Consider the following 27,179-nt stretch of genomic DNA (forward strand, 5'->3'; position numbering starts at 1 on the left):
TAATGAGCTGAAATGAGACGCGCACCACCTGTTTGCTCGCTGCTTTGCCCCAGGAATACTGACTCTGAGAAGGCCATGAATCCGTTCTGCCTGTCCAGGACTTCATGTTACGTTGGGACATTTTTGTTCCCACATTTCTTGTGAGGAGATGTAGACTCCAGACACCTGCAGCTAAATTCACAAAAATTTGTCCAAAATTCATCGTCTTCTGTATATGTACATGGCATATGATGTGTTTCAACAAAAAGTGCTGCTTTGTGTTTTTCTTGTTTACATCTTTGAATGCTTGCCTCTCCCTGTTCTGGTTTTGAGAGTTTCTGTTAATTGTCTAATACCCGAGTTCAATACCTGAGTTCACATGAAAGCTGATGTGCTACGAAATTCAGTGTCCCTATAGCAACTATTCATGTAGCAAGTGAGTCTATTTTGAGCTTTTATGTATTTGTTGGTTAGTAAATCCATGGTTTGTTCTTCTCCTACACCCCAACCTACCTTAGATTTGGGTTTGCTCATCCTGCTTGTAAGCATCACCACTGAGCACCACAACTTATCATTCATTTTATTTCTATAGCAATCAAATAAATCTCAAGAATGAGAAGAGAAAACAGCCCACAAAAGTCAGAAGACAGAAATGGGTTACCTCTCCAAAGCACTTTGGGAGCAGTTTGTTGTTTGTCCTCCTTTCTGTCCCTGTCGCCAGAGAATTCGGAGAACCCTTTGATTTCGGACGATGGTGATTAACATTCCACTACTCTGCGTGGCTCAGTTTTTATTAACAATACTATCCATCTCTGTCAGAGCCCTGCCCTTTGATATAGATCTTAACCTGTTAGAGAGACATTGCTGGCCTGTGTCCAGTAAATTAGAAGCTGATGAAGTGATGACACAGGCACATTAAAAAGGAAAAGAGAAGACATGTGCAAAACCTTCCTTCTATTTTATTGCATCGACCAAAAGTAGATCTTACTAAGTGCAGGATTCGCTTATTTATGTACCAATGCAGAAATACTGTATGTGTGCAGCAGATTATGACTGCGTTGCACAGTATTGAATGATTTCTTACCCCAGATAAAACAGCCCAGTTCAGGTTGCTGAGGACTTTATATAGGAGAGGCAATGCATCTCCCTACCGTCATGAACCACACACTGCTCAAGACAGTGTTATTACCCTCCACTGGAATTGAATGGATGGATTATCCAGGATGCTTTTTCATTTTTGATAGCTATACTAATGTCAGCATATCAATTTTTTATTTGTATAGATTGAAAATGTATCTGTACTTGGCCTGAATGCCAAAAATACTCTTTGATGGTGTATTCAAGTGAGGGTCATCTACTTATTTTTTTAAAAGTGCGTCTAAGCTGGCAAGAAGCTGTATCTTGTTACATATTCTAATCATTCATAAAGTAATGTGAGCAGAGTCCTCTGACCCTGTCCAGTGTGGTTGATTCAGAGTATTATTTTGCAATAATTTCATCAGATAAATGTACTGAAACTTTAACGTAAGAGTTGCAGATTCCCCATTTAGCTTGGTTTTAACCAAACAGAAGGGATATATTCGTTTGCAATGGAACGTATTTCATTAAAATATAAAAGGTTATTATATCACCTCATGTCCCTCCATAGGTCATATGTCATAGGTCAAGAATGGCATAGCATAGTGTTTGTAAAACATTTACTCAAACTTCCTCTGTTCTGAACAATTAAGTATCTGGAAATGTGTTAGGATGGATAGTTTTCCCCAGTGCCAATACTTCGGAGTACTGACTGTCTCCTGTCTGTCTCTGTTCAGTTGCAGTACCATGCGGGCCTGGCGTCCAGTCTTCTCAACCAGCAGTCCCTAAAACGCTCGGCCAATCAGATGGGGGCCTCGGCCAAGCGTCGACCTAAAGTCCAGCCAACGACCCTCGTACTGCCGCCACAGTGAGTACACACTAACCCTGCCTTCCATCGCCAATACAATCTGTAGAGCACTAAAATAAACCTACAGTGCCCATCCTGGCTTATGTGACCGAACAAGGGTTTTTAATTTTTTATTTTATCTTTGCTGAAATTCTAGAAACATGTAGTTAAAACAGTCACGGATAAACCTCAAAACTTCCTGGTTCCTTTCCCCTTTCAGCTGTGGGGTGGGAATACATCTTGAGTAGTTTGCTAGTTTTGCCTTCTCACACATACGATGGGGGGGGATGAACCAAAAGCTTTGATCCTGGCGATAAAAAAACAAACCACAGCGGACCTGGGAGATACTTTGAAAGATGGCCCCACCAAGTGTACAGTGGACTTGTGCTGGAAGATGAAAGGGAACTGATCTCCAGAAAGTCCTGCAGATGTCCCGGTGCGAGGGAGTTACAGAGGCATGGTGCTTCAGCCACCAAGGACACATCGATCTGCTCTCTCCGATTCATAAACAGTGGGCTCTATTAATGCAGCCGTACAGAGAGAGAGAGAGAGAGAGAGAGAGAGAGAGAGAGACCGTTTTTGGCCCCACCACAGTGTCTGACATCTGTGAGAACTGTTCCTGCTTAATTGAAATAAGAATTGAATGCCATGCTTATCTGTTGTAAATAATCCATAGTTTATAAAAAGATATACATATATTTATATGCATAATTTTTATGCAATTAAAGTGGGCTTAAAAAAAAAAAAATGGAGACGTGACCCAAGTGAAATCAAATTATCAGCGGTGTTACTCAGTTAGGACTGTTTGTCAAAATGATTGACACACACAGTCCTTGGTAAAGAGCAAAATGCTTCAGATTTTACCTGTTGCATTCTAGATCATTGAGATGTTTTTTTTTTTTTTTTTTTATATATATACTTATTTTTTTGTTTGTATAAAAGACCAAATACATCTCATGAAGATCACTCCTGGTGACCTTCATTATCACTCCTGCCCTTTCCCCAGACTGACAGAAACCGAAGTATGCATACGGTATCGCCTGCTGCTGCTGCTGCCTTTTTAACCGTTTCCTTACTCATCCAGCTGCTCTGTCTGTGCACTCACTGATGGATAGCTTAGCAGCGGTGTCTTTTGAGAAAAATTAATTAATAATTGGCCAGATCTGAGCACTGTCTGAGATGCGAATCTGAACTGTTGTGTTATTCAGCTGCTCTCGTTCTGGCATCCATCGAGATCTCCTGTGCCTCGGTCTCCCCTCCCGTGGCTCCTGTAACGAGAGTATAGTCCTACTGCTCCCTGAACCGTGCCTTCACCAGAGCTCGAGTCCCTGCCATTCAGCTGCCATTTAGGGAAGAAAAATACAATAAATGAGTAAAGGACTAGATCTACCAGTGAGCCAGTGATGATTTAACCCATACAAGGCTGCACAATATTTAATCTCACTCTGGGCGTTTTGCAAAATTTGTATTTTTGTATTGGTAAAAGAAATATGAAGGTTTTGAAAAGGTGAAAAGTATTTAGCCCAGAAAACGAACAAATGAATTAAGGAACAACAAGGAAAAACACAATAATTGAAAAAACAATGTGAATTCATCCAATTTGTTAAAAGCAAAACAAACCATCTGTAGTTGAAAGCACAGCCTTTCTACTGCAAAACAGACTGAATCAATCTATAGAAGTCAAAGTTCATTGTTCGCAGTTGGCAACAGCTGATTTGTCTGCATGTACTGAAGCTGGTGGGAACGAGGATGGTTTTCTGTCTAATTAACAAAAAAATCTTTACAAATACTTTGAGTGAGATGCAACAAGTGAGTCTATTTTAGTCTGTTGTGTAAAACTGGCAGGGCTTCGGATACAAAGTTTTATATGGAATGAAAAAATTATTAATGCATATAAACGGGATATATTTTACCTGCATTTTATCTCGATCCATCCTTATAAAAGAATTAACCCTTTGTACTTGACTTATACTAATTTTGAAAGCAGAGTGTGAAAGAGAGAAGAGATGGAATTTATCCCCTGGTCTCCTTAGTCTTTCGACTGCACTACAACTATTTTTTAAAAGACGGGAACTCCCTTCAATATGGGAGAAGATTTGTGTGTATGTGTGTCTTTACACTGCATATTTGTAAAGCACTCTTGCAGGCATAAGTGTTCAGTACTGGCCATGTTTGAGTGCCTGGTTACGCCATGTGCCATCCATTCCCCACCCCAGAGAACCAGTGCGGCTTAATGTATCGGTGAAACACAAGGTGAAGCTGCCTCCTCCATCGAATGACATTGTCCTTATGAAACCACAGTTCTAAAAGGGGCAACCCATGAATTATGCAGTGCAGCCTTCATACGAGGTAGCTTTTGCATTTCTAGATTTTATGTGTGATTTTCTTGGCCCGTGTGCTCCTGTGTGTGGAAATTAAGACTTCTCCCACTGTTTCAAGTTTAAATTGAGTCTTTTGGAAGAGGGGAACTTTTTTTAAAGACTTAATGCTTCTAAAATGCTTTTTAAACCTACTACATAGGCTCAGATTATTATTTTTTAATTATTTAGCACAGATCTAAGTGTTAGTTTCATAAGTGTATGAATTTATCATTATACATACAGTCAGCACTCTTCTCAAGGGGGAGGTAAAACCCCATCAGCCCAGAGCATGTTTTCTTTCTTCGGGAAGCTGTTTATTGTTGAAAGAGGGTGATGGTGGTTACTGTTAATCTTGTCAGAAAGTAATTTGCGGTGATGAACCGCATCAGAACTCGAAGGTAGCATGAAGTAAGAATATGTTCATTTAAGTGAGTGACGCTGTGCTGAGGATGAATGATCGAGTACCATTTGTATTGAGCCTGCAAAGTTTACCTGTGTCTTGAGAGGTTGTCTCTCACTGCCGCTCAGTCTTAGTAACACGGAAGCGAAGCGAGACCCCGTAACGATGCACAAACTGATTTAATGGAGCATGGAGAGCACTTGGCATGCCGTAATACCTGCTATGAAATGTGTTCTCCAAAGTGAATTATGTAACTGTTAAATCACAAGCAGAATTATGCAAAGCTTTTCCATGCACAAAACCAGGGTAGGGCTGTCGGCAGGGTTGAGTTTCTTTTCTAAATGGGATATCGGGCCCTGCTGTTCTTTGACAATGTGGCTTGAAACAAAGTCCCAGTTGCCAAGAATATACGCTACAGTCAGGATGTGAAACACTGGCTACCTTTCATAGGAAACCAAATAGCCCAGTTTTTGTGATCAGTAGTGGCCTTTCTGTACGCAGTGCCTTTGGTCATTTGTGATATGATCTTTCAGTCACATCAGTCAGTGTATGATGTTGGTTCCTCATCAAAAACACCTTACAAAGGGCTTTCAGGCTTGTGCAACTGGTGAAAGTCAATGCCTGGAGCACAGTTATGCCTATATTCACTGCTTCAATTTACAGATCTGTCATAGCTCACTGTAAACAGGATTTCTTGGCAGGCTGTGGTATTCCTGGCTGAGTACTGCCAGGGTCCAGTAGACTTGAGGCTGGAAAGTGGTTCCTGGCCCTTCAGCACAATATCGACCCCTGTGGCTTACTGGGCACTTGTGCGGCTGCAATGTCAAGACATCTTATTGGTATGATTCAGTGGTGTATAGTGTTTATTTTGCCCCCTATTGTGGCATCACAGTTCAGAAAAAAAACGTGAAAGTGCTGTTTAAAAATTGTTTTTTTATAGTGCTTGTTGTGTACCCAGACCTTTGTTTGTTTGGGGTGAATACCTGCTGAAGCTATTTCAGTGCACAAGGGTTTGTGAATCCTAATCTTTGTTCCTGTCAGATTACTAGAACAATTATTCTGATGAGGTTAGCAGGCCCGGTCCTGCGCCGTCAGCTGAAGGTTTGTCAGATTAATCCGCTCAGGATTGTTATGTCATATCGACAGGGAATGTAGACGCTGTTTGTCGTTGGGCCTTGCCTTTCTGTATGAAAAAATATTTTAAACGGCACCACAGAGCATTCACTCAACTGTTGACAGTGGTTGAAATGTTTATCTGGGTAGCTGGGTATCTCTGCTAGAAATTGTTTCCTGTACCACCATGATTGTTTATTTTATTCCCTTGAATACTTCATACAGTAGTACATATAATCTGCTTCTGAAGCTCACATTAGTCACCTGGATTGGAAGAGTGGGTGATTATGAGCTCTATAAATGAAATGATTCAGGCGATAGTCAACTGAGCCAAAGCAGCCTTTCTATTTCTAATTTTGCTCCTTGAGAAGCAATTGAGCTAATCCTTTTCAAGTTATCTCATTTAGGGGATGGAAGTACCTAGCCTTAATATTTAATCCTGGCATTGTGTGTGTAATGGGTTTCTTTCCTTGCTTGTCTCCTTGCCTGGTAGACACAGCAGAGAGAGAGAGATCTGCTGTGATTGTTTAATCAGTCTAATGATTTCTGGCCCATCAGAAGAGGGTGTCGACAATAGCCACCGACTGGGCCTGCACGGGGATTAATGCTTTTAAATAGAATCACGCTGGATTTAATTTACTAAATTGGCTCTGCTTCATTTCATGGTGGGCCGAACAGACAGCTGTCAGCGATCAAATGCAATTGGGAACTTCCTGAACTGTAAACAGTAACCGCGAAAGCTTTCACCTTGTTACTACTGCCACCTCTTGTCGCCAGCCTAAGAGTTTACTCCCATTAAGTTTATTGGAGGTGGAGGTTTAAACTAAAAAGTCTTAAACTCAAAATCAGTAGCCTCTCTTTCTCTGCCCTTTTAATACCCGCGCTCGCTGAGAGGCCCCCGTCACGCACTGCCACATCACACGCCTCATTTCGTGGCTCAATTTCTGTCCAATAGAAAGCAGATCAGATGGAGTCACTATCTTGATGGTTGAACAACTTTTCAGAACTGGGTGACACAGAAATGGACGCTGATTTAATATCGATTGTTGCTCTCCGCTGACAGTATACAATGACACAGGCCGTGCATGGGAAGCTGTTCACAATAATAGCCGTGGAGGGAGACATTGATAACATGAGAGGAATGCTAAGAAGCAGCATTGTGAAGTATCATTGAAGTTCAGAGTAGGTCTGTGGTTTGTTTGCCTTGATAAAAAAGTGTACCCTCCCTTTTATTTTGACAGATATGTGATATAAAATTGTCATGCAGTGGCTGGAGCTTTGAGCACACCTGACACTTAAGCTAAAAGTGTGTGTTTTTGAGTGAATACAACACTGACACATGAATCTGAAAATAAAGCGTAATGCCAAAACAAGAGTGCCTTATTAGCAGCAAGAGGGAGTTTAGAAAGCACTGGAGCAGAAGCAAATGAAATGGCAAATGGCACTTAAAACTCTTTGTAATATGTTTATGTATTGCTAAATACAAAAGGCTAGACAACTCGTGATTTGGGTGTGAAGAAGAAACTGAGTCCAGGCTTAACAGAAAGATATAAGCTATTTAACGTTCTGTTAGCCAGGTTGGATCTCTGCCCTCTGGAGCCGTTTCATGCTAAAAATCTTGCTGACGTCATTCCTAACCTCCTCCCTTCTTTTGCACACATCACATGCCAATTATTTTCTGCAGGCACTGTCGTTAATTACCTTTGCTTTGCGGTAGCTTGTGATCCACACACATGGGAATTTACCGCATTCTTAAACTGACCAATTTAAACAATTAAAAAAATCCAAACATGTACATTCACTTTTTTATCATTTCAATAAATAACCATTTAATAACTGCGTTTTCATGTTCATAATACAATTTTAAAGTCAAGTAAAGCATGTCTGAAGCTTACCATGGGGAGCAAGGGGCATAAACCATTTTTTAAAATTATTAATTTAATACTTTTACTCTATAAGCCCAACCCAAGGTGAGTTACAAGTATGCACAGCACCCTGGATACTTCAGCTTTTCTCTCTCCTGTTTTTCTTTTTTAAATAGACTCATTTATAGTTATCTGCAATGTATAAATAGTGTAGTAAGAATCTGTTCCGAGCTGGAAGAGTTCAGTGCCCTTTTTTGACTCTAAGGTGATAGTACCTAATGATTCTCACCGAAGAACAAAAATAACCCACATAATCACAGCGTAATCAGCTTAAACCACTCAGGTATTTCCCTGCAAGTGAATTCCTATGGGTCCTTTATATATATATTAATGTGTGTGTATATATATATATATATATATATATATATAATATTTTTATATATTATTAAATCAGATTTTAACTCTGCAATCTAGGGATAAGAATGTCATAATATACTGAAATGTAGGTCATTTGCGGAGTTTGTAGTATGAAAGCCCAGTGGCCAATCCTGGCAGAGAATATAAACTGCTCCCACTCTTTGCTTCAGGGGTAATTTAAGAGTATTTCAGAATCTAGACAGTGCTAAATTAAACTTTCAGTGTCAGAAACTGTCCTGCCTGTTCACATGTGAGTCTGGTGGGGTGGGTTGGGTCGGGGGGGGAGGAGAAAATGTTAACTTTCACAGGAGTATCATGGGATTCGGATCAGCAGATTCCAAGAGGAGTGCCGTCCAGGGACACCCCGAACACTAACCCCACACTCCTCCTCCTCTACACCGCATCGATCTGCCATGTCAACTTCACCGTGCCCATCCTCCTCAGGGGTGAGGTGGTGTGGAAGTAACAGGAACCACCTGCCGTGACGGTCAGGTATAACTGCAGCACGGCATCGGTCGGCTCAGCTGAGGCTGAGGCACAATGCACCGGCCCGGCCAATTCATCCTTGCAAGGATCAGTTGGCCTGTCCGGTCCAGTGTGGTTCGGACTCGGCTGAGCCAGGATGTTTTGTATTGCCTATGACAATAAAAACACAATCATGCTGTAATCGGAGCAGCCCGGTTCTTGCCGTAATCCCATTAGAAAGGCGACCTTCACTCCAGGGAAACCAACAGGACAGCCTGATTTCACTCATGATTTGCTTTCAACGGCAGCTGTCTTAACCAGTCCGCCAAATCTTTCATAAAAGCAACATTAAGCAAAGTACAGTTTCATGTTAGTGAAGGTAACATTTTTTTTAAATGTAGTGAGCAAGTCATTCAGATTAACTGTGAGATAACTGGCTGTTCTTAGAGATTAACGGTACGAATTAAAGTAATGTATTGTCATTTAAATAGTCAATCGATTGTTTCTATACCAAAGGTATTGCAGAATGTTCTGTTTTTTTGGAATTATCTAATGGGAGATCCAGTTTTCTTCCTTGTTGTGCCACAGTATTTCACTAGCTCAGTTGAGGGTCTTGAATGAACATACCCAGCTGAAGCTGACAAGGTGTTCATTTTTTTCTGAAGAGGCATTTTGACTTTTTTTTAAAGGAAAATTACAATAATGCTGCACTTTAAGATCATTAAAAATATGCAATACCAGATAAACCTCACACTGAAACATTTCAAGAGTTATTCTTACATTCTCTGCTTTACCCACAGAAGGTTTATTGCTTTAAAGTCCAAGCTACTTCACTTTAATGAAAAGCAGTAACGTTATGCAGTCCAAGATGAGAAATGACCTTGGCCATAATTACGAACAATATAATTTCACTCATGGTAGCAAACCTTTCTTTTGCCGTATGAGAATCCATGTCAATTTCTTATCCATGTAGTAATATATTTTTATTGCGGTATAAAATAAAATAAACTATTGGTGAACGTGTCGTTGAAAATCTGACAGAGTTCAGGTGACTGACCTGGTAAAGCGACGGATTGAGCGAGTGATTATTGATTTTTACAAACGACTGCCTGCTGTGTTTGATCACTTGTTTTGGTTGGACTTCCGAGCTGCCTTGAGAAAGCTGGCCAATCTTTGCCTCAGAACCCCCCCCTGCAGTGCCTGAAAAGAGGGGTCAATGCTCACAATTACATAACCATACTTCAATTTTACATGCCGTTATTAAAACATCTTTTGGTTTCTAATCGGTGAGAGACTGGGGGATTATATCTGTGATTATACAGGCCAGATTATACTGACCCGGATAAATCTACAGGCCCATGTGACCATCTTGCTCCGTTGGTTTTCCATAATCGGCACGCTTGATATGTTCTCAGTAATAGCGCAGTGCCTGCAATGTTGACTTTATTTATTCAAGCATAACTTACCAAGAAAGCCCTCTTGAGAGTACCTTGTCCTTGAGCATTGGTCCTCCTTGTAGTTAACTTACAGACAGTAAAAGGTTTAGAGTACATAGGGAGCACAGGTATGCCTAGAACAAAAATACTGTAGTGTTATATAAGAACTAATCAAATAATCCCCCAAGATTATTTCCCTGGCATTAGAAGTGTTTGAACAAAGCCTTTGGTGCTGTTGGGAATTTTTTCAGTGCAGTTGAATAAAAAAATATTAAATAAAGATTTGTAGCGAAATCTTCTGATGGAATCTCAAAAATTAAATTGAAACCTTTGTCTTGTGTTTTTATTGCATCCCTGTTGGGTCTGCTGCTCTTTCTTCAGTAATAGATGTGCTGTTGACTTCAGGGAGCAGAGAGTAATCTAGCTACATCTGTTTAAGTGTCAACAAAGAGCAATAAGATTAATTAACCCCCCACAAAGGGGTACCAGTGGTCAGTGCTTCATACCTGTAGAGTTCTCGGTACAAGAAACTATCAGACATTTCAAATGGCTCTCGATATAAATGTTGCACCCCTAAATCCTAAATACAATATTTGCCCAGTGGAATTACAAATGTGTCCAAATGTATTACTGTTCTCGGGACAGCAGGCAACATTTGACCACTCTGGCAGTTAGTTAAACCATTTTGCAGAAACTTCTTTGAGCTGGAGAGACAAACACATGTTGTTGTCATCTTTTTTTTTTTTTTTTAATTTCTTGACATTCATTTACATATTGTATAGGAATACATGTCCTTTCCCTGGTATCCTGTATTCAAATTACATTGCCTTTTCCTCCAGTATATTGCGTGTAACAATGGCATTCAATTCCATCTAATTCTTGCTAGCTTAATGCAGTGACACCTACTTCCTGGAATCACAGCTTCACTCTTCTTGCCTTAATAATGCTAATTTAAATAACTGAGATTCAAAACAGCCCTGCGGTAAAACGCAGTGGGTTACGCAGTGGGTTTGAAAACTAGTGTTCTACAATATTTTCCCATGTCTACACTTGCTTAATATATTAATTAAATCGGAATAACATTAAAGCCAGAAAAAGGCTAAAATCACTTGCGTAACAAAGTAGGCTAAAACTGCAGGTTTATGTATATTTAAAAGACATCTGCACTATTTCTGGTTCTGCCTTTAGCTATATTCTCTCTTTCGCTGATCTCTGTTTAAATACCACTACATCTCTGAATGGTTAAGTGCATCTTTACTTTGTAAGCAGTATGTTTTTAATCAAAAACATCTAAAGATCAGATGCAAAGAAAATTATACGTATTAAAAAAAAAAAAGTATGGGCTGCCTATACATTTTATATAACTAAATAATCTAGGGAATCTCTGCCACACAGATAATTGACTGACTCTGGATTCTACCATGAGACTTTGCTTTTATCTGCTCCTTACCTTGATGCTCCCTTCTATTGCTCTCCATTTTATCTCTACCGATTCTTGCGCTTTACGTTGCTTTAATTGTAACTGCTTCTCTAGGGAGCTAATTATGCCAGCTTTGACCCAATCGCTTGTGGCGCTGACATAAATATTACTACACCTCTGCTTTTACTTGACCCCTTGACAGTATCTTGCACTGTATTCTGTACTTGATTTTAGTCTCATTTCCTTTTAAGTTAGCACTGATACTTCAATTAGGATTTATATTGTATTTTTTTTTAATCTGGTACAACTGTAAATCACCCTGGATAAGGAGGTCTGCTGAGAAATACATTAATACTTCTATACATGGAAGTTAAACAATTAATGGATTTGTGGCCTAAGAGAAATACAAGAAGACCTTTAACAACTTCCTACATCATTAATTGACAATAAAGAGGACTATATCGTTGTTGGCTTGCAATATCTCTTGGTCATTATGAATTATAGTACATTAAAGGCAGTTATGTATTCGACTCGAAGAGCAGGCAGTACAGCTCTTGTTAAATTAACCAGCAACAATGTACTGTTATGTTTTAATGAGCCAGACTGTGAGGTCTTTTTAATTGTGCTCTATGTATGTGTTTTTGGAAATTTGAAGAAACCAGATAAGCCTTCACTCATCCCAGATATATTTTTTATTTTTATATTTTATTTGACTGGTTATTGTTTCACTTATCTTCTAACCTTGAGAAATTAGTTGCAAGATGCTCAGCTCTAAATCAAATGATCATTGTCACTGATTAATTGCTTAGTGTTCATTTTTTTGTTTTGTTTCTCTCAAATTCGTCAGAATGCGTAACACATTTATAAATGCAGGATCATGCAATTAAACCCGTGTGAGAAGCGCTTCATTCTAATTTATTCACTTTGAATAATGCATAAACTTCTGATTGTATCATCCATTGATTCCCTATAACTGGTTAATTCGCTTAGCTATTACGCAGAATTCTGCTGAGATTAAATGCTATAGATTGAACGCAGGTAATCGAAAGGTGCCCAAGTAAACCTGTTTTGCATTCTTTTTAGTTTGTTGCCTCTATCACACCTTGCTGGGATTGACAGCTCAAGCTAGTGTATGGTTTGCTCAAGGAAACTTCTGGTTTTATCAGCAATGCAATATGTAATATTTTGCAGCATTAACTTGTTAAATTTAGATGCCTTCTACCTGCAGTGGTATGCTTTACATTTAAGGACCTAAACATGTGTGTAAGTGCTTTTTATTGTCATTTGTAGCGGTTTAAATCAACATGAGCCAGTTTTGATCTCTGTTTAGCATTCAGTTATGCTCTCTGAAATGGCACCTAGGTAACCGTAGCCAATATGTAACAGTTGGCATAAGAAGGCCTGGAATCCAGTTATCATCAAATTCTTATCCTTTTTATTGTATTTTATTTGCTGCATGTTATGACATGTATGCAAAGCTGTAGCCATGTATTTGTGTGGATCTCTTCTGTTTCACTTATTAGAGCAGTGGGGGGTTTGAAGAGCCTTTTTAGTTGAATCTGTCAATCACACCACTTCCTTCACAACTACAGGAACATACGAGGACTTAAATTATTCACATTTGCTTAATACGCTAAAATATATATTCTCTTTTTTGCATTGCGTCAACTGTGTATATGTGTGTGTGTCTATATATATATATATATATATATATATATATATATATATACACTCACCTAAAGGATTATTAGGAACACCATACTAATACTGTGTTTGACCCCCTTTCGCCTTCAGAACTGCCTTCATTCTACGTGGCATTGATTCAACAAGGTGCTGAAAGCATTCTTTAGAAATGTTGGCCCATATTGATAGGGTAGCATCTTGCAGCTGATGGAGATTTGTGGGATGCACATCCAGGGCACGAAGCTCCCGTTCCACCACATCCCAAAGATGCTCTATTGGGTTGAGATCTGGTGACTGTGGGGGCCAGTTTAGTACAGTGAACTCATTGTCATGTTCAAGAAACCAATTTGAAATGATTCGACCTTTGTGACATGGTGCATTATCCTGCTGGAAGTAGCCATCAGAGGATGGGTACATGGTGGTCATAAAGGGATGGACATGGTCAGAAACAATGCTCAGGTAGGCCGTGGCATTTAAACGATGCCCAATTGGCACTAAGAGCCCTAAAGTGTGCCAAGAAAACATCCCCCACACCATTACACCACCACCACCAGCCTGCACAGTGGTAACAAGGCATGATGGATCCATGTTCTCATTCTGTTTATGCCAAATTCTGACTCTACCATCTGAATGTCTCAACAGAAATCGAGACTCATCAGACCAGGCAACATTTTTCCAGTCTTCAACTGTCCAATTTTGGTGAGCTTGTGCAAATTGTAGCCTCTTTTTCCTATTTGTAGTGGAGATGAGTGGTACCCGGTGGGGTCTTCTGCTGTTGTAGCCCATCCGCCTCAAGGTTGTACGTGTTGTGGCTTCACAGATGCTTTGCTGCATACCTCGGTTGTAACGAGTGGTTATTTCAGTCAAAGTTGCTCTTCTATCAGCTTGAATCAGTCGGCCCATTCTCCTCTGACCTCTAGCATCAACAAGGCATTTTCACCCACAGGACTGCCGCATACTGGATGTTTTTCCCTTTTCACACCATTCTTTGTAAACCCTAGAAATGGTTGTGCCTGAAAATCCCAGTAACTGAGCAGATTGTGAAATACTCAGACCGGCCCGTCTGGCACCAACAACCATGCCACGCTCAAAATTGCTTAAATCACCTTTCTTTCCCATTCAGACATTCAGTTTGGAGTTCAGGAGATTGTCTTGACCAGGACCACACCCCTAAATGCATTGAAGCAACTGCCATGTGATTGGTTGGTTAGATAATTGCATTAATGAGAAATTGAACAGGTGTTCCTAATAATCCTTTAGGTGAGTGTATATTTATAGACATACACACATATACACATTTTAGTGTGTTAAGCAAATGTGAATAATAAATATATATATATATTTGTTTATTAATGTTTTCCACCATGTGATATTGCCAATCTAAAGAAATTTAAGTAATTTCTTGGCGTGTAATGCACACAGATTGGGTGTAATTACAGTTATTATCGGTGTGTGAGTGTGGAAGTGATATCCCTGAAGAGAGATCTGTCAAATATTTTAAATACTTAATGTCCTGCAAGATAACCTTTTCTGACTCTTGAGTACCAGGGAAATACACATGTATTATTAGTGGCCCATTTTTATTTTTTAAATAGCACTGTATGGAATTGTATACGCATGGATTCAGAGCTATTCTTTCCATAACACGCCCTAATGTATACCTTATGGTCTGTCTCTAATGGTAAAACTAAATTGATTCTGTTTCATTTCAGTGTGAATGGTTCCTATCTACACATGTTCTGTGTTTTTATTTGTACTGACGTGTCTTTGTATGTCAAAAATGGTCATCACGTCCCAAGTGAATAGGCCTTTACGTTATTTGTGTTAAATAGAGCAGGAATGTTACTTTTACGGGAATTTAAGAAATACACCGAACATTTCAATCCAACAGCTATTAAATATTTTATTTTATTTTTTGTTCCTTCAATACAATGTCATTTTCAATCCTGAAAATGTGAAGACGATCTTGGAAGTGCCTAGAATCAAGCTGTGGCTGTGAAGGCTTTCAGAGTCCTCCCTTCGGTCTGGTGCAGAATATTGTGCTTTTATTTCCTGGGCCCTGGTGGGATGGGACAGGATTAGATGGAAAGGTTACACTGGGCTAATCATATGCAGATCAGGGAAATCTATATGCTCTGTGGTGGTGCTTTGATATATATATATTTTTTTTTTGCACGAATCCTCTCCCTTGTTCATCCTAATTCTAGGAAACATGTAAAGAGCAATTAAAATTATGTACATTATTTAGTTTGCGTTGTGGTTGGGTTTTGGGAAAAAGAACGTGTTGAGCATAAACTGGTAACTCTTTTGTACATTATAACAGTCAGTTATAATGTAGTTATTCTATTAACCACGAGGGTACAGGTGCAGTAATCGTGGTGCTTGGATTATGATGCTATTTCAGGTACTTGAATGTCAGCTTTTGCAGTCCCAGTGTTGAACTCCTAGGAGACACATCCCATGAAATAGTATTTCAGTTAACATTAACTTAAAGAAAACTACTGGAAACTTTGTAGTCATTGACAGCTGGAGGGAATACCCTCCCAAAACAGTCCTGTAACCCTTCAAAAAACATTGTTACTAAAATGTTCCAGCTTTAGCATTATCTTCTCTTCTGTAAGTATTATTTTAGTGTGGAACCTGTCTTGTGTTCTATCTAGTGAATTAATTGGCGTCAGAAAGCAAGCCTAGACTTGAACCTCATGGACACCTTTATGCGATGCCAATTCACGTGTGATTCATTTGGCCCCTCTGTAAAACATACATTACCATGCCAAAGAAGAATAGGGAGTCAATCCTGGCTTTGGATTTATGAGTGGCAATCATGTAGCAACCGAATTTGATGAGATTCCTCAGTTATTTCTTTATTTGTATTAGTGATTTCATGACCAGAAAGGTTACTGGGAAGAGGAGTCTTCAACTTATGCTTGTTCATTCCTTCCAGTCTAATTTGAAGGTATACGCTACATGTAACAAATACTAAATTGAATAGATTGTATGCAAGGATTCTTTTGACTCCGCGCTCAATGACACATGCTTTGAGTGACACGACACATTCATATTAATTTATTGTAATGCTATTATTTTTTTGGTTTGTTTGTATCTGTTATAGATAGGTCAACAAGAGCTTTGTGTCTTATATTTATAGTGAATGCCGAATATGAACTTATTTGAATGTGTAATGCATTTCTATTTTGGTGGTATCATCATGATTGTTTGTTTATACTAGATCGTTCATGGCTTATTGTTCTGAATAAGTCCCAGGAAAGTAATTTGGTTGAGAAGATGTCTGTTTTTTTGGGGAGTACGTGAATTAACCAACTAGAACAAAGAATCAGAGATGTATATGAAACAACAGAACTAATGACTTATTTCCAATGCGTAATAAAAAAATGAGGTACTTCATTGTACAACACTTGATTTCAGTTCAATCACAATTTGTAAAAAGCAGTTCCAGATTTTCCCACATGATAGTTCTTATTAACTTCAACTCATGCATTGCCCTAACAACAATAATTAAGTTTAAAAGAGTTTGGTCATAGTTTGGTGACTGCACAAGCCTATTAACCATTGGGGTGCTACCTCTCAGTCTAGCACTACATTAATGAGAGAACAGTTTCCTCTTTTTTCCTCTGTTTGCTCCTTTGTATTGCCCTCCACACCTCGATGATGTGTATTGATTGTTGGTGGTTAAAGAGAGATTCATTAAATCCTCATTAGCATACAGTTAGCAGTGACCTCTGACTCAGTGCGGTGACAGGATGACAGTTGCTTTTCTGCTGACTCGGCCAAAAGCGGGGCCTGAGGCCCGGGGACCTTGTGCCAGGAGTATCGATAACTGGAAGGTATTCCAGAGACTGAAATGGATGATTCTGTCTGGGTCTGATTATGATCTTGTCGAGCCACGATGACGGCTGCGTTTCACGAGTGGATCTTGTCACACACGACCTCTTCGATGAGCCGACCTTAACACCAAAGCAGGCGCCCCTCTACCAGCTCGGGGCTGAAGGGCAGGACACATTACTTGAGCACATTGGCAGAGAGTTACACAGCAGAAAAAACTCCTCGGTTTTCATTGGCAGACTATACGACTTTGAGTAAGTCTTAAAGAGAAAATGAACTGACTTTAATGACACATGAGTACTTGCAAAGTACAAAGGACAATATTTGTATGTCTGATACATAAACTGGAATGTTAAGGTGTTAAGATATTGTTCTCACTTCATTACAACATGATATTTATAAATAACTCCAATTTACCATATAGATTTTCTTACCAGCTACACCATTCTGCAGTAGAAAAACAGTCTTGTTTCAATGTGTTTACTAAATTACAGGAACTACAATGACATATACCTTGCACAAAGCAAAGGGTTTTATTTTCTCTCTCAGTGTGGAAACCTTTGACTTTATATAATATAGTTAAGCCAGACCCAAATCTTTCAAGAATTATTCAGACCTTAATGGGGAAACCGAGAGAAATTAACATATTGTGTTCATTTTTGGAAAGCATTCAGTTAAACATACATATGTTTGTGTGTGTGTGTCTGTATACATATTTGCACTCCAATGTTGCGGACATAAATTTAAAGCAATAGACTTCCTGTTGACTGTGTTTGTGACCCCTGGATCAAATTCAATTTTCTGCACCTCTTTATGAACTTAGGGAAGGTACAGATATGTATCGATACAGACGCATTGTAACGCAGGTCCTCTCTGTTGTTGTAAGGTATGTCGATGATGTCATAACGCGGATTGGACGGATGTTTCCCGACATGACGATTGAACTGTTCAGGCCCAACGGCACCTCAGCTGTGCTTCTGGTAAGCTGAATTCTGGAGGTACTGTTTTGATTACATTAATTTCCACAGGTACTCAATCCTAGCACTTTGGTCCCGTAACATTCAAGGTGGGTACAACACTCTTTCATCCGAGGAAGCAGCACATATTTTTTGATGACGTCAAAAAAGTGGCAAGGGAACAGACTGGTTATGAAGTGTGAGAGGTAGGTCTAAATTTAACCTTCAAAGCTTGATCACCTGTCTGTATTTATTCACACCGGCCATAATTCATCTTCCTTTTGGTCCATTAACTTCAGCACATCCGAAACGTAGCATGACTTGATGAACCCTGGACAGAAGACCTCAATCTCAATTGCAAGAGAACAACCCTTCTGAACAACTTTGCAACATGAGCAAGCAAAACTTCTCTCATTCAGATCAGACTAATCCAAAACATGTATGAGCCATGTGACATATTGATGAGATTGTGCCATCTTTAGTCTGCCTAGGCTATAAGAGCTGATGTTTTAGTTATCCAACTCTACGGGTTTTTATTTGTATTTTCCGGTGTGTTTAAATAGTGTGTGTACACTTTACATAAGCACTGCCACTGTTTGCCTGACAGTTTATTCAGATTGGCAAAAGTAAAACAAACAGTGCCCAGTCCCACATCCCTTTCTAGAAACTACCGAGTCAAACTGCCCTTGTGTCTTCTACTTTGGCCTTGTTTACAGCCTGTGAGTGTGGCAGATGTAGATAATTCTGCTTCAGTGAAGATACAAATCCATAGACGTAACCATTGTGGGGGGGTCGTGAGTGGGAGTTGAAACTGCAGCTTTCGTTATCTCTAGGTCGTCGCATATTCTTTCTGTATTAAAGTCACAGGGTTAAAAGTCCAGGCAGCATCAAGGATACAGCACTGCTAGTAAGTGGTGGCACATCCACGTTACCTCTGGCTGACTAGGCAATGGTGCAAACTAACAGGCCCATTAACACTGAGCTCTTTGAAGCAGTGGCTGCTCATTGCAGGACCTGAGGTCTGAGGTATATCGGGCATATGAAACAAGTCAGCCTAAGAATAGTATTCTCTATTTATGTAGCCTGCCTCTCTGCCGATCCTGTTAACTTCAGACTGCTTACTTGCAGCTCGTCAGTGGACACCAGGGTGTTTTGTTATAACCTTTTTTCTGTTTTCTGTTTTCAATATGAAGACAGAGTCCGTGTCTCACAACTCTTATGTGGTGTGCAGCAGGTTAAAGGCATGGATGATCGGCTTTTCGTTTTAAACGCCAATATTTATTTACAGTGTCTATTAATCCTCTCTTCTGTGAAATGTTATCCTGCTTGCATACATTCCCTATATTAATTTCTCTCCATGGTCATGTAATCTGTGCCCCACATTCTCAAAAAGACAAACCTGAGTAAACATCGTGTGGCAATCTGGTTTCACAAGCCACCTATTTGAAGGACGTTTGCAAGTGTTCTAACAGCATCCTTTCCTTCATGCGTATCCGAATGTAGGCACCAATAGTGTTGCGGTTCTGTCTCATTCAGATGTTGGACGATCTTCTTTCTAGTGCTGACAGCTATCTTAACCATCCCTGCTTATCTGCTTCCACAGCTCACACAAGGACTAATTTGAGTATATCCACACTGTGTGCTATTAAAAAAATAGGGGGAGGGTGGCAGGGTGAAGCAGGTGTTTTTTCTTAATGCCTGGAATGCCACCTGTCAAATATAAGAGTGTTATAAGCAGATTACAACAGGGAGCAGTGAGAGAGAGCTGAGATGCTCTTATGATGGTGGGGGGTGGCAAGGTGTGACACATACGAGCCCATATGAAACGGGGGAGTTGTTCTGTTGAATTCCTCAGTGTCGTCCCCCTGGGAAAGGCTTTGGAAGGGGCTGATGAAGTTCCTACACCACAGTGCTTCAAAAAGAAAAAACAAATCTGAGCAGAAGCAATATAATCTCCCTCGGGGCTTCCAACGTTGTGTTGGGATTGAGGTGAAAGGATGATGGGATGTGGCTTTTCAGGCTAGAAGCTAGAAGTAGAACCTACAAGAGGAGTAGGAGCTCACTTTCTTTGTCTCTCACCAGTGATGCTTAAGTCCACTTTACTGTAAAAAGAAATATGCCTTATTATTAGTGGGCCACAATTTAAGCACAAGAGAGAAATCTACATGAACGGAAAGAGTAGTCCACTCATCATGAGCAGCAAATAAAGGTAATTGCCCACATGCTACCGTAGATGTGCTTAAAATAGGGGCCTGTGCACTCTTCACTGTTTCAGATTTTGTTTCTTCACAAAAGCACCTGATCCCTCATCTCATCAAATTGAAGTCTTGGACATTTTCATTATGCTTCACTTAATTTCTGTACTGTGAAAAAGAGGAAATGGGTTTGGGGATAAAAAGTGGGGATGGGGACAAGAACGGAGTTTCCAAGCTAGCAATTTTGTCAGAAAACAATTACGATAAATTCCTGGCAGGAGATCAAGGCGGGCGTCTTGATTTGGGCCACTCGCTTTGCTGTAACTGAGTTTTTTCCTCGTTCGCTTTTCTGGCCATTTGTTTCCATGTCTCTTCTTGGTTGAATATCAAAAAAAGAAATGTGGCCATCAAAAACTTACAGGTCTGAGTTGCAGCCCCCTCCCTCCCTGACTTTTTAACATCTATCATTTGACACGCTAGTGAAAAGTAACAGGAAGCAAAAAAGTAGCTCAGCGGCTCCTGAAGACCTCCCCACAGATACGGCCACTTTTGACAACCACCTGAAAAAACTGTTCTAACTTTAACTTTATCTAGGACCTAAATGCAGTTTGTGTAATACCGTTTTGAAAAAACTATGCAAAAAACGCATAATCACAATTTTCTGTCCTAATAAAAAGACCACCAAGAGGGTCTGATTTAAAAAATCAATTAATACAAAAAAATTATCCGTAGGTTCTGGGGGTGGAGAGAAAAAACATGGAGAGTCTTGCCAAACCCACAGACTCTGGTGATTTTCCTGGACAGTCCGGACGCTGTAATTATAACTCGCTTATTGGGAGGAAAATATAGTTCTGAGAAGGTGTGATTAAACGGGGCTCCGCAGGATTGCTAAATTGTGATTACTCTGAATAAAACTAATTGTCTGTGTCTTCCGTGTTTCTAAATGGTTGTTTGTAGGCGGCAGCAGTTGTACAGAGAACAATACAGTGTTAATTAGGGCATAAGATTGGGGTCAGAGGAAGAGACCAGCAAATTCCCTCTAGTCATAGTCTGCAGGTAGTGGTGCATCTCCGATAATTAGCTGCTGTTAATTAGTGCTCCGACTGCTTGGCATGCTCCCGAGGCCCCTGTGCATTTCCTTACATGCTGAACAGCATGGTAAATGTAATTCAGAAACATGAGGAGGGCATGTGATTACAGTTCATGAAATGTACATGATACATAAGTTGGATATTTATAAACGGCTGTGTGTGTGTTTGTGTGTGCAGGGTTTAAGAAAAGGGGAAAGAATAAAGCATTATAAACCAGTCATTTGCTTAGTCGAAATCATCATTCTCCTTAAAGCAAGTTAAAAAAATTAAATGTGCAGAGTGGTGTTGTATGCATTTTTTAACATAATCCTTCTTGCTGTTTTAAGTGTAACACTAGGTCCCAAGGTAACGACAGATGTGCAGCTGCTTTCCAAAACCATTTTTAATATCTCCATCACGTGCAGGTTTGTATTGGAATTTTTTGTTTTGTTTAAAACGTGTGGAAAACTGCTTTAAAAAAAAATATACGTACATTTTCAAATGGTAACTATTCCAAACACACCTAAGTCGTTAATAATAAAAGCCTTAATTTTTTTTGGCTCACTCTTTTCAAAATTGAGCAGCTGTTGGCCGTTCTTCCCCGTAATAGTTTGGAGGGAAGCAGTGCGAAGAGAATTTTGCACTTTCTTATTAATTGAATTTTAAAGTGTTATTGATTTGAATTAAAATTTTCCACTTCAAGGTCGAAACTGCAAACATCCTAAGGGCAGGGTATTAGACCACAGTGTGCTGTCTGCGGGATATTGACAGCGTGTTCTGTAATAATTTCAGAAGTTCTCATTGTGCTGAGGAGCGCTGAAAAACAGTCGGAGGTCATCGCAAGCCTGGGACAGACATTGTCAGGATACATTTTGTTCAACCAGATTACCTTGCTTCAGGCTTCTAACTCTTTAGAGAGGCGAATGAGATCTTAACCCGGTAAAGTGACCCAATATGCCCCTTTGGATGGGAAAATAGAAATAATTTTTTGAGGAATTATTTTTGCTGTTATTAGTTTGCCACTTTTTACATGTGTGAAGCTGTGTGGGAGGTAAAACATACTTTTTCCTTTTTTATTTTTGTTGTTTTTTTTCTTTAACTTCAGTTGATAAATCCTAAGGCTGCTTTTGTACCCTGGAGTCGCTTAAAACAGTGTTTCTTTTCCAAAATGCTGTTGCAAATCCACCATTAGGACATTTGGCAGTTGTCTTAAGTAAGGTCTCTCCTTTTGACACCTCACAGTTCAGAATAAATATTAAAAATATGCTTTAGGTGTTAGACTGATTAATTGCCATATCTGTATTAATGGAATCTTTATATGTTTTAAGAACAATGTAATGAAAATAAATAAATAATGGAAAATCTGAGAATTTGAACAAGTCATAATTTAATATGGGATACAAAGAAGGTTAGAATTGTCTAACGGTTACATTTAGGATGTTCACAGAGCAATATTTTGAGTAATTTAACTCCATTATACATATCAGACATCAAATGCGGGTTACATTTTAATCTGGTCAGGGTTAGGGTTACAGTCCCCGTAAAGAATAGCCATGTCAATTGTATGTTTATGCGTACAGATGCTGGTAGTAGCAACAGTTTTACGGTGTCAATAAGGTTGTTTGAGCTAGATTTTGAATGACTGTGGAGTTACCTGATTAGGTTAGTGTTACATAGGGTTACACACACTCTTCTCTCAAAAAAGTTTGCCATTACACACTGGAAAAGAAAAACATCAATCTCCTGAAAACCTTGGCATCTGCTCACAACTTGGACTTCTTGGACATCTGTCAATAACTTTGAATTACCCTCTATGCTATGGGCCCTGGGTGGGAACCACTGATTCTTTGTGTTGGATTTCTTTCCCAGAACAAAACTAGTTCCCCCTGCTGGCTATCTCAGAGCACGTATAAAACCACCATGAATTTCGATAGATTATTCCAGCACAGCTATACGCATGTTTCCTTTTCTGTCTTCTTAAACCGTAGCAGTCAGATTGTGTTCTTTCCTCCTACAGTTTATTTTACTCTCTGTAGGGGAACTCCTAGGGCTGTCTTTATTCTTGTGTGAGAGGGGCCAGGGAAAGATTTGGATTTGCTTTTTTCTACAAGACCAGCAGCAGCAGTATTCCTTTTTAACAGCCTATTAAATTTTACAACCAAGAACCAAACGGCCATAAAGTCAGCAGCCTAACTCGGTGTTTCGGTGTTGCAAAAATAATGCTTTAAAATCTCCTGCAGTTCATATTCTGCCAATCATTTTTTTAAGGCTCTTCATAAGACTCCTTCTGCCTTCACATGTAGTTTGCTTTTTTATTAAACTGGCGGCAGTACATTTTTCATGTTTTAATATTTTCAAAAATGACACTATTGCCAAATATCTCGCTCCTCTTGTCTGCACAGCTTAAAAACAACTCTAACAAGCTGTTGTCTGGATCTTTTTTCATCACCTGTCCACTACTCCATGTACTTCTGTGCAAAAGCACTCCTCTAATTGAAACGAGGGACACGAAAGACTAAAAAGTAACTTGTTGCTAAGAAACGATCCGGTTTCTTCAATGTTGATACAAATCACCTACCTTCAGATCCTGCTCTGCAGCCCACAGTTTCTGAAAAAAGGATACCATCTGTGTTAGAACAGTGTAGTCATCACAGGCAGTACGATCAGTTTTTAATCGTCTATAACGGGAACACAAAAAATGAGTTTTATATTTTTAAATGTTTTGGTTCACTTTCTTTGCCAAGAGGATGTAGAAACCTTATTCTTTTTATGAACTCGTTTAGTTACAACTTTAAAACACACTTAGGAAAGCTAAAATACAAACATGTATGCAAACATATATATATCTGTGAATCTCCACAAATGTGCCCCTCAGCCACACCCAGATCTGTGCTTCCTAATATGAACGCAGAACGGCCGCTTTGATGCTCATGTGTAACAGCCTCAAATGTGTGAGCCATATTTGTGGCTGCAACAAAGCTATTGTTCAGGAATACCACCGGCGAGTCTCCCGGGACGCCCCTGTTGTGATGTTAGACAGGCTCCTAAAACAGTACAATGATGGTGGGGGATGCACCAGTACAACTGTATGTGTGCGACTCATTGGAGACGCTGCCATCCAGTCTCGCGGCACATACAAAAATCAGCTTCCAGCTAGGCCCCCAAGTGGGAAAACCCATTCATATCTCAATCTCAATCTACCCACAGCATTTTTTGGTATTTAAATGATAGTGAATCTCATTGACAAATTATTAATTTGGTGTAACTGCCACCGAGCTTCTGAACATGCTTTGGTCATGTGATCAGTGGTGGGAACTTCACCCTATTCCCTCGTTGTCAAACGAGTTGCCGTTTTTATTGTTGCAGTTCTGTTTTCAGGAAGGCAGGATGGAAATCTCGGCCATGAGGGAAATTAAATGCATCAGATTGATGCTTTTTCCAGGACAGTAAACAGTTGTTACCAATGAAGTATATATTCTTGTAATACTGTATGTGGTGAACATCCCAGGAATTTTATGACAGCTTTCTTTTTTCTTGTTTTGAAGCAGTAGTAGAAAGGGGGGATGAAATGAAAGAGAAACAGCCAGAGAAAGATGGGATGAGTTGTCTAGAGACGGAAAGCATGCGTGTCATTTCGCTTCTGCAGTAACCTTGTAGTCAGAGAATTTTTGTCAGGCGCGGAGTCTAAGGGCCAGTCATCTCTTTTGATTTTTACAGCGCTGGAGGCTGTCTGAGTCTTCTGCGTTCAGATCGCTCCTCTGAACTGGAAACATAGATGAGCTTCTGACTTTTTGTGTAATTCTCATTAATTCTGGAATGATCTTTGGAAGTTTTGGTTAATTTTTGTGTTCTTTTAATTCTTGGCATTGCTATATTTCCTGCACCGCAATTAAAGGAAGAGTTGATCTGAACTTCAATAGACATTTTATAAACCATGAACTCTTTTTCGACATTATTTCCGGCCATCACAAATCTTTTTTTTTTTTTTTAATATATATAACTATTTACTGTTCATTGCAAAGTTTTTAGATTTAAACTTTGGAAGAAATTTGGAATCATTAGATGTACATGATTTAATTTGTGATTGAAGTCACTTTATAAATATGAATAAATATTGCTTTGTATTGAAAACAGAGAAGATGAAATCAAATCTCAGACAGAGATCTAATCTAATGTTTAATAAATAATAAGAAACTGAAGGATTTACAAGTTGCCATAGACAGATACAGGACAGTACAGGTGAGAGGCAGCCATCTTGTTGTGTTCCTAGTTTCAGTGTCTTAGCATTCCTGATTTTGTTTTAACTGCCTTAATTGAAATTAATCTTGTCTGTAGTTTGCCTTAATTTAAATCAGTTCAGTACAGTTGGTGAAAGTAAATAGGTTGAAGGAAAGGTGATTTAGTCAAGGACGAGCAGGATTTAAGTGTTGCTAGGTGGAACTAGTTTGAGCCAGTTAGGTGTGAATTGGGGCCAGGTAGACAAATGGGTACTGTTGAGAAAGAGCTGCGCTGTTTCTCATGACAAAAAAAGTCAAGCAGTTGACAAGGGGACAAACCAAAATCCCCCCCCCCCCCCCCCCCAAAAAAAAAAGAAGCATGTGCCCGCTACAGTGTCATGTTTGCAGAATGATTGCCTTCCTGGATGAAGTCATCCAGGAAGATTTAATTTGTGAACGTTGTCAGCATGTTGAAATCCTACAGATTAAGGTCCGTGATGTTGAGGCTCAGCTTGTTGATCTGCGCTGTATTAGTGATATGGAAGAATTAGTCAATCATCCCATTAGAGAGATGGTGTGCACGCCAAAACCTAGGAGAGTTGAGACCTTAGAGCAGGAAAATGTACAGAGCTGCTGGGTTATAGTAAGTCGTAACCGCAAAGAAGGGCGCACACAACCCTTAGAAACATCCCAAGAGCTACAAATGCCCAACAGGTTCCAACTGCTGGACACCAAGTTGGACAGTGGTGATGGGAGGGCAGTTGAGCACCAGCGCACCATGGTGCCCACTCCTCCCCAGAACTGGGAGGTAGTTATAGTAGGAGACTCAATTCTTAGAGGTGTAGATCACACAGTGTGTTCTAGTGATAAGGAGACCCGCATGATATCTTGCCTGCCTGGTGCTCACATTGCAGATCTCCCTAAACTAGTAGACAGACTACTGGCCAAAGCTGAGGGGAATCCACTGATCATGGTCCACATTGGAACCAATGACATAGGAAAAGGAAGTTCAGAGGTTCTACAAGACAAATTTAAAGAGTTAAGAAATAAACTAAAGAGCAGAACCTCCATGGTAGTTTTCTCCTAAATACTTCCGGTACCACGTGCATGGCCAGGGAGACCGGCAGAGATTACAAAGTTTAACACGTGTTGAAATCTTGGTGTAGGGAAGAGGGTTTTAGATTTATGGAGCATTGGTCTTTCTTCTGGGATAGATGGGACCTGTACAAACTGGATGGTCTAAATTTAAACAGAAGGTGAGCTAATGCATTGCGAGAGCGTATGTGCAGAGTAATTGAGAATCTTCAAGAAAGATATCGCTGCTGTTCAGAGGCAAGCAGCCAGACTTATTCCAGGTCTGAAGGGAAAGTCCTACTGAGAGACTGAGGGAACTGAACCTTTTCACCCTGGAACAGAGGAGACTACGTGGGGACTTGATTCAAGTCTTCAAAATCATGAAAGGCATCAACCACATCAAACCAGAGGAGCTTTTCCAGATCAGCAGGGACACACGCACCCGGGGACTGGATAGGATCCTTGGATCACTTATTTATTAATGGACACCAAACGAGCACAATGCCTCTCGTTTGTAAACTTTCATATGTTGTTATGTTCTTTTATAAATAAATAAACGCAACAAAAAATGTCTCATGAAGCACAATCTATAATACAGAAACATTTACTAATTGTGCTTTAAGTGATATGTATTACCTGTGTCCCCAAATTTGACTAGAAAACGTACCATCTGTTCTCTGCAGGTGGTGTTTGATATCTGGTTACTCAAGAATAGAGTGATTTGTTTTTTTAGGACAAATGCTCAGTTCAGTCCATATAGTA

The 27,179-nt window shown here is 39.7% G+C and overlaps 1 protein-coding gene across 1 annotated transcript in view; it reads left to right on the forward strand.

Annotated features, from left to right (window-relative positions):
* The window catches only part of med27 (mediator complex subunit 27), a 70,864-nt gene that overhangs the window by 25,645 nt on the left and 18,040 nt on the right, over nt 1-27,179 (forward strand). The window contains exons 3-4 of the mRNA XM_066712945.1: nt 1,794-1,924; nt 17,792-17,885. Of these exons, the coding sequence (XP_066569042.1) occupies nt 1,794-1,924; nt 17,792-17,885 (225 nt within the window). The remainder of the gene's footprint in view (nt 1-1,793; nt 1,925-17,791; nt 17,886-27,179) is intronic.

The sequence above is a fragment of the Amia ocellicauda genome, chromosome 9 (assembly GCF_036373705.1).
Source record: "Amia ocellicauda isolate fAmiCal2 chromosome 9, fAmiCal2.hap1, whole genome shotgun sequence".
Classification (NCBI taxonomy): Eukaryota; Metazoa; Chordata; class Actinopteri; order Amiiformes; family Amiidae; genus Amia; species Amia ocellicauda.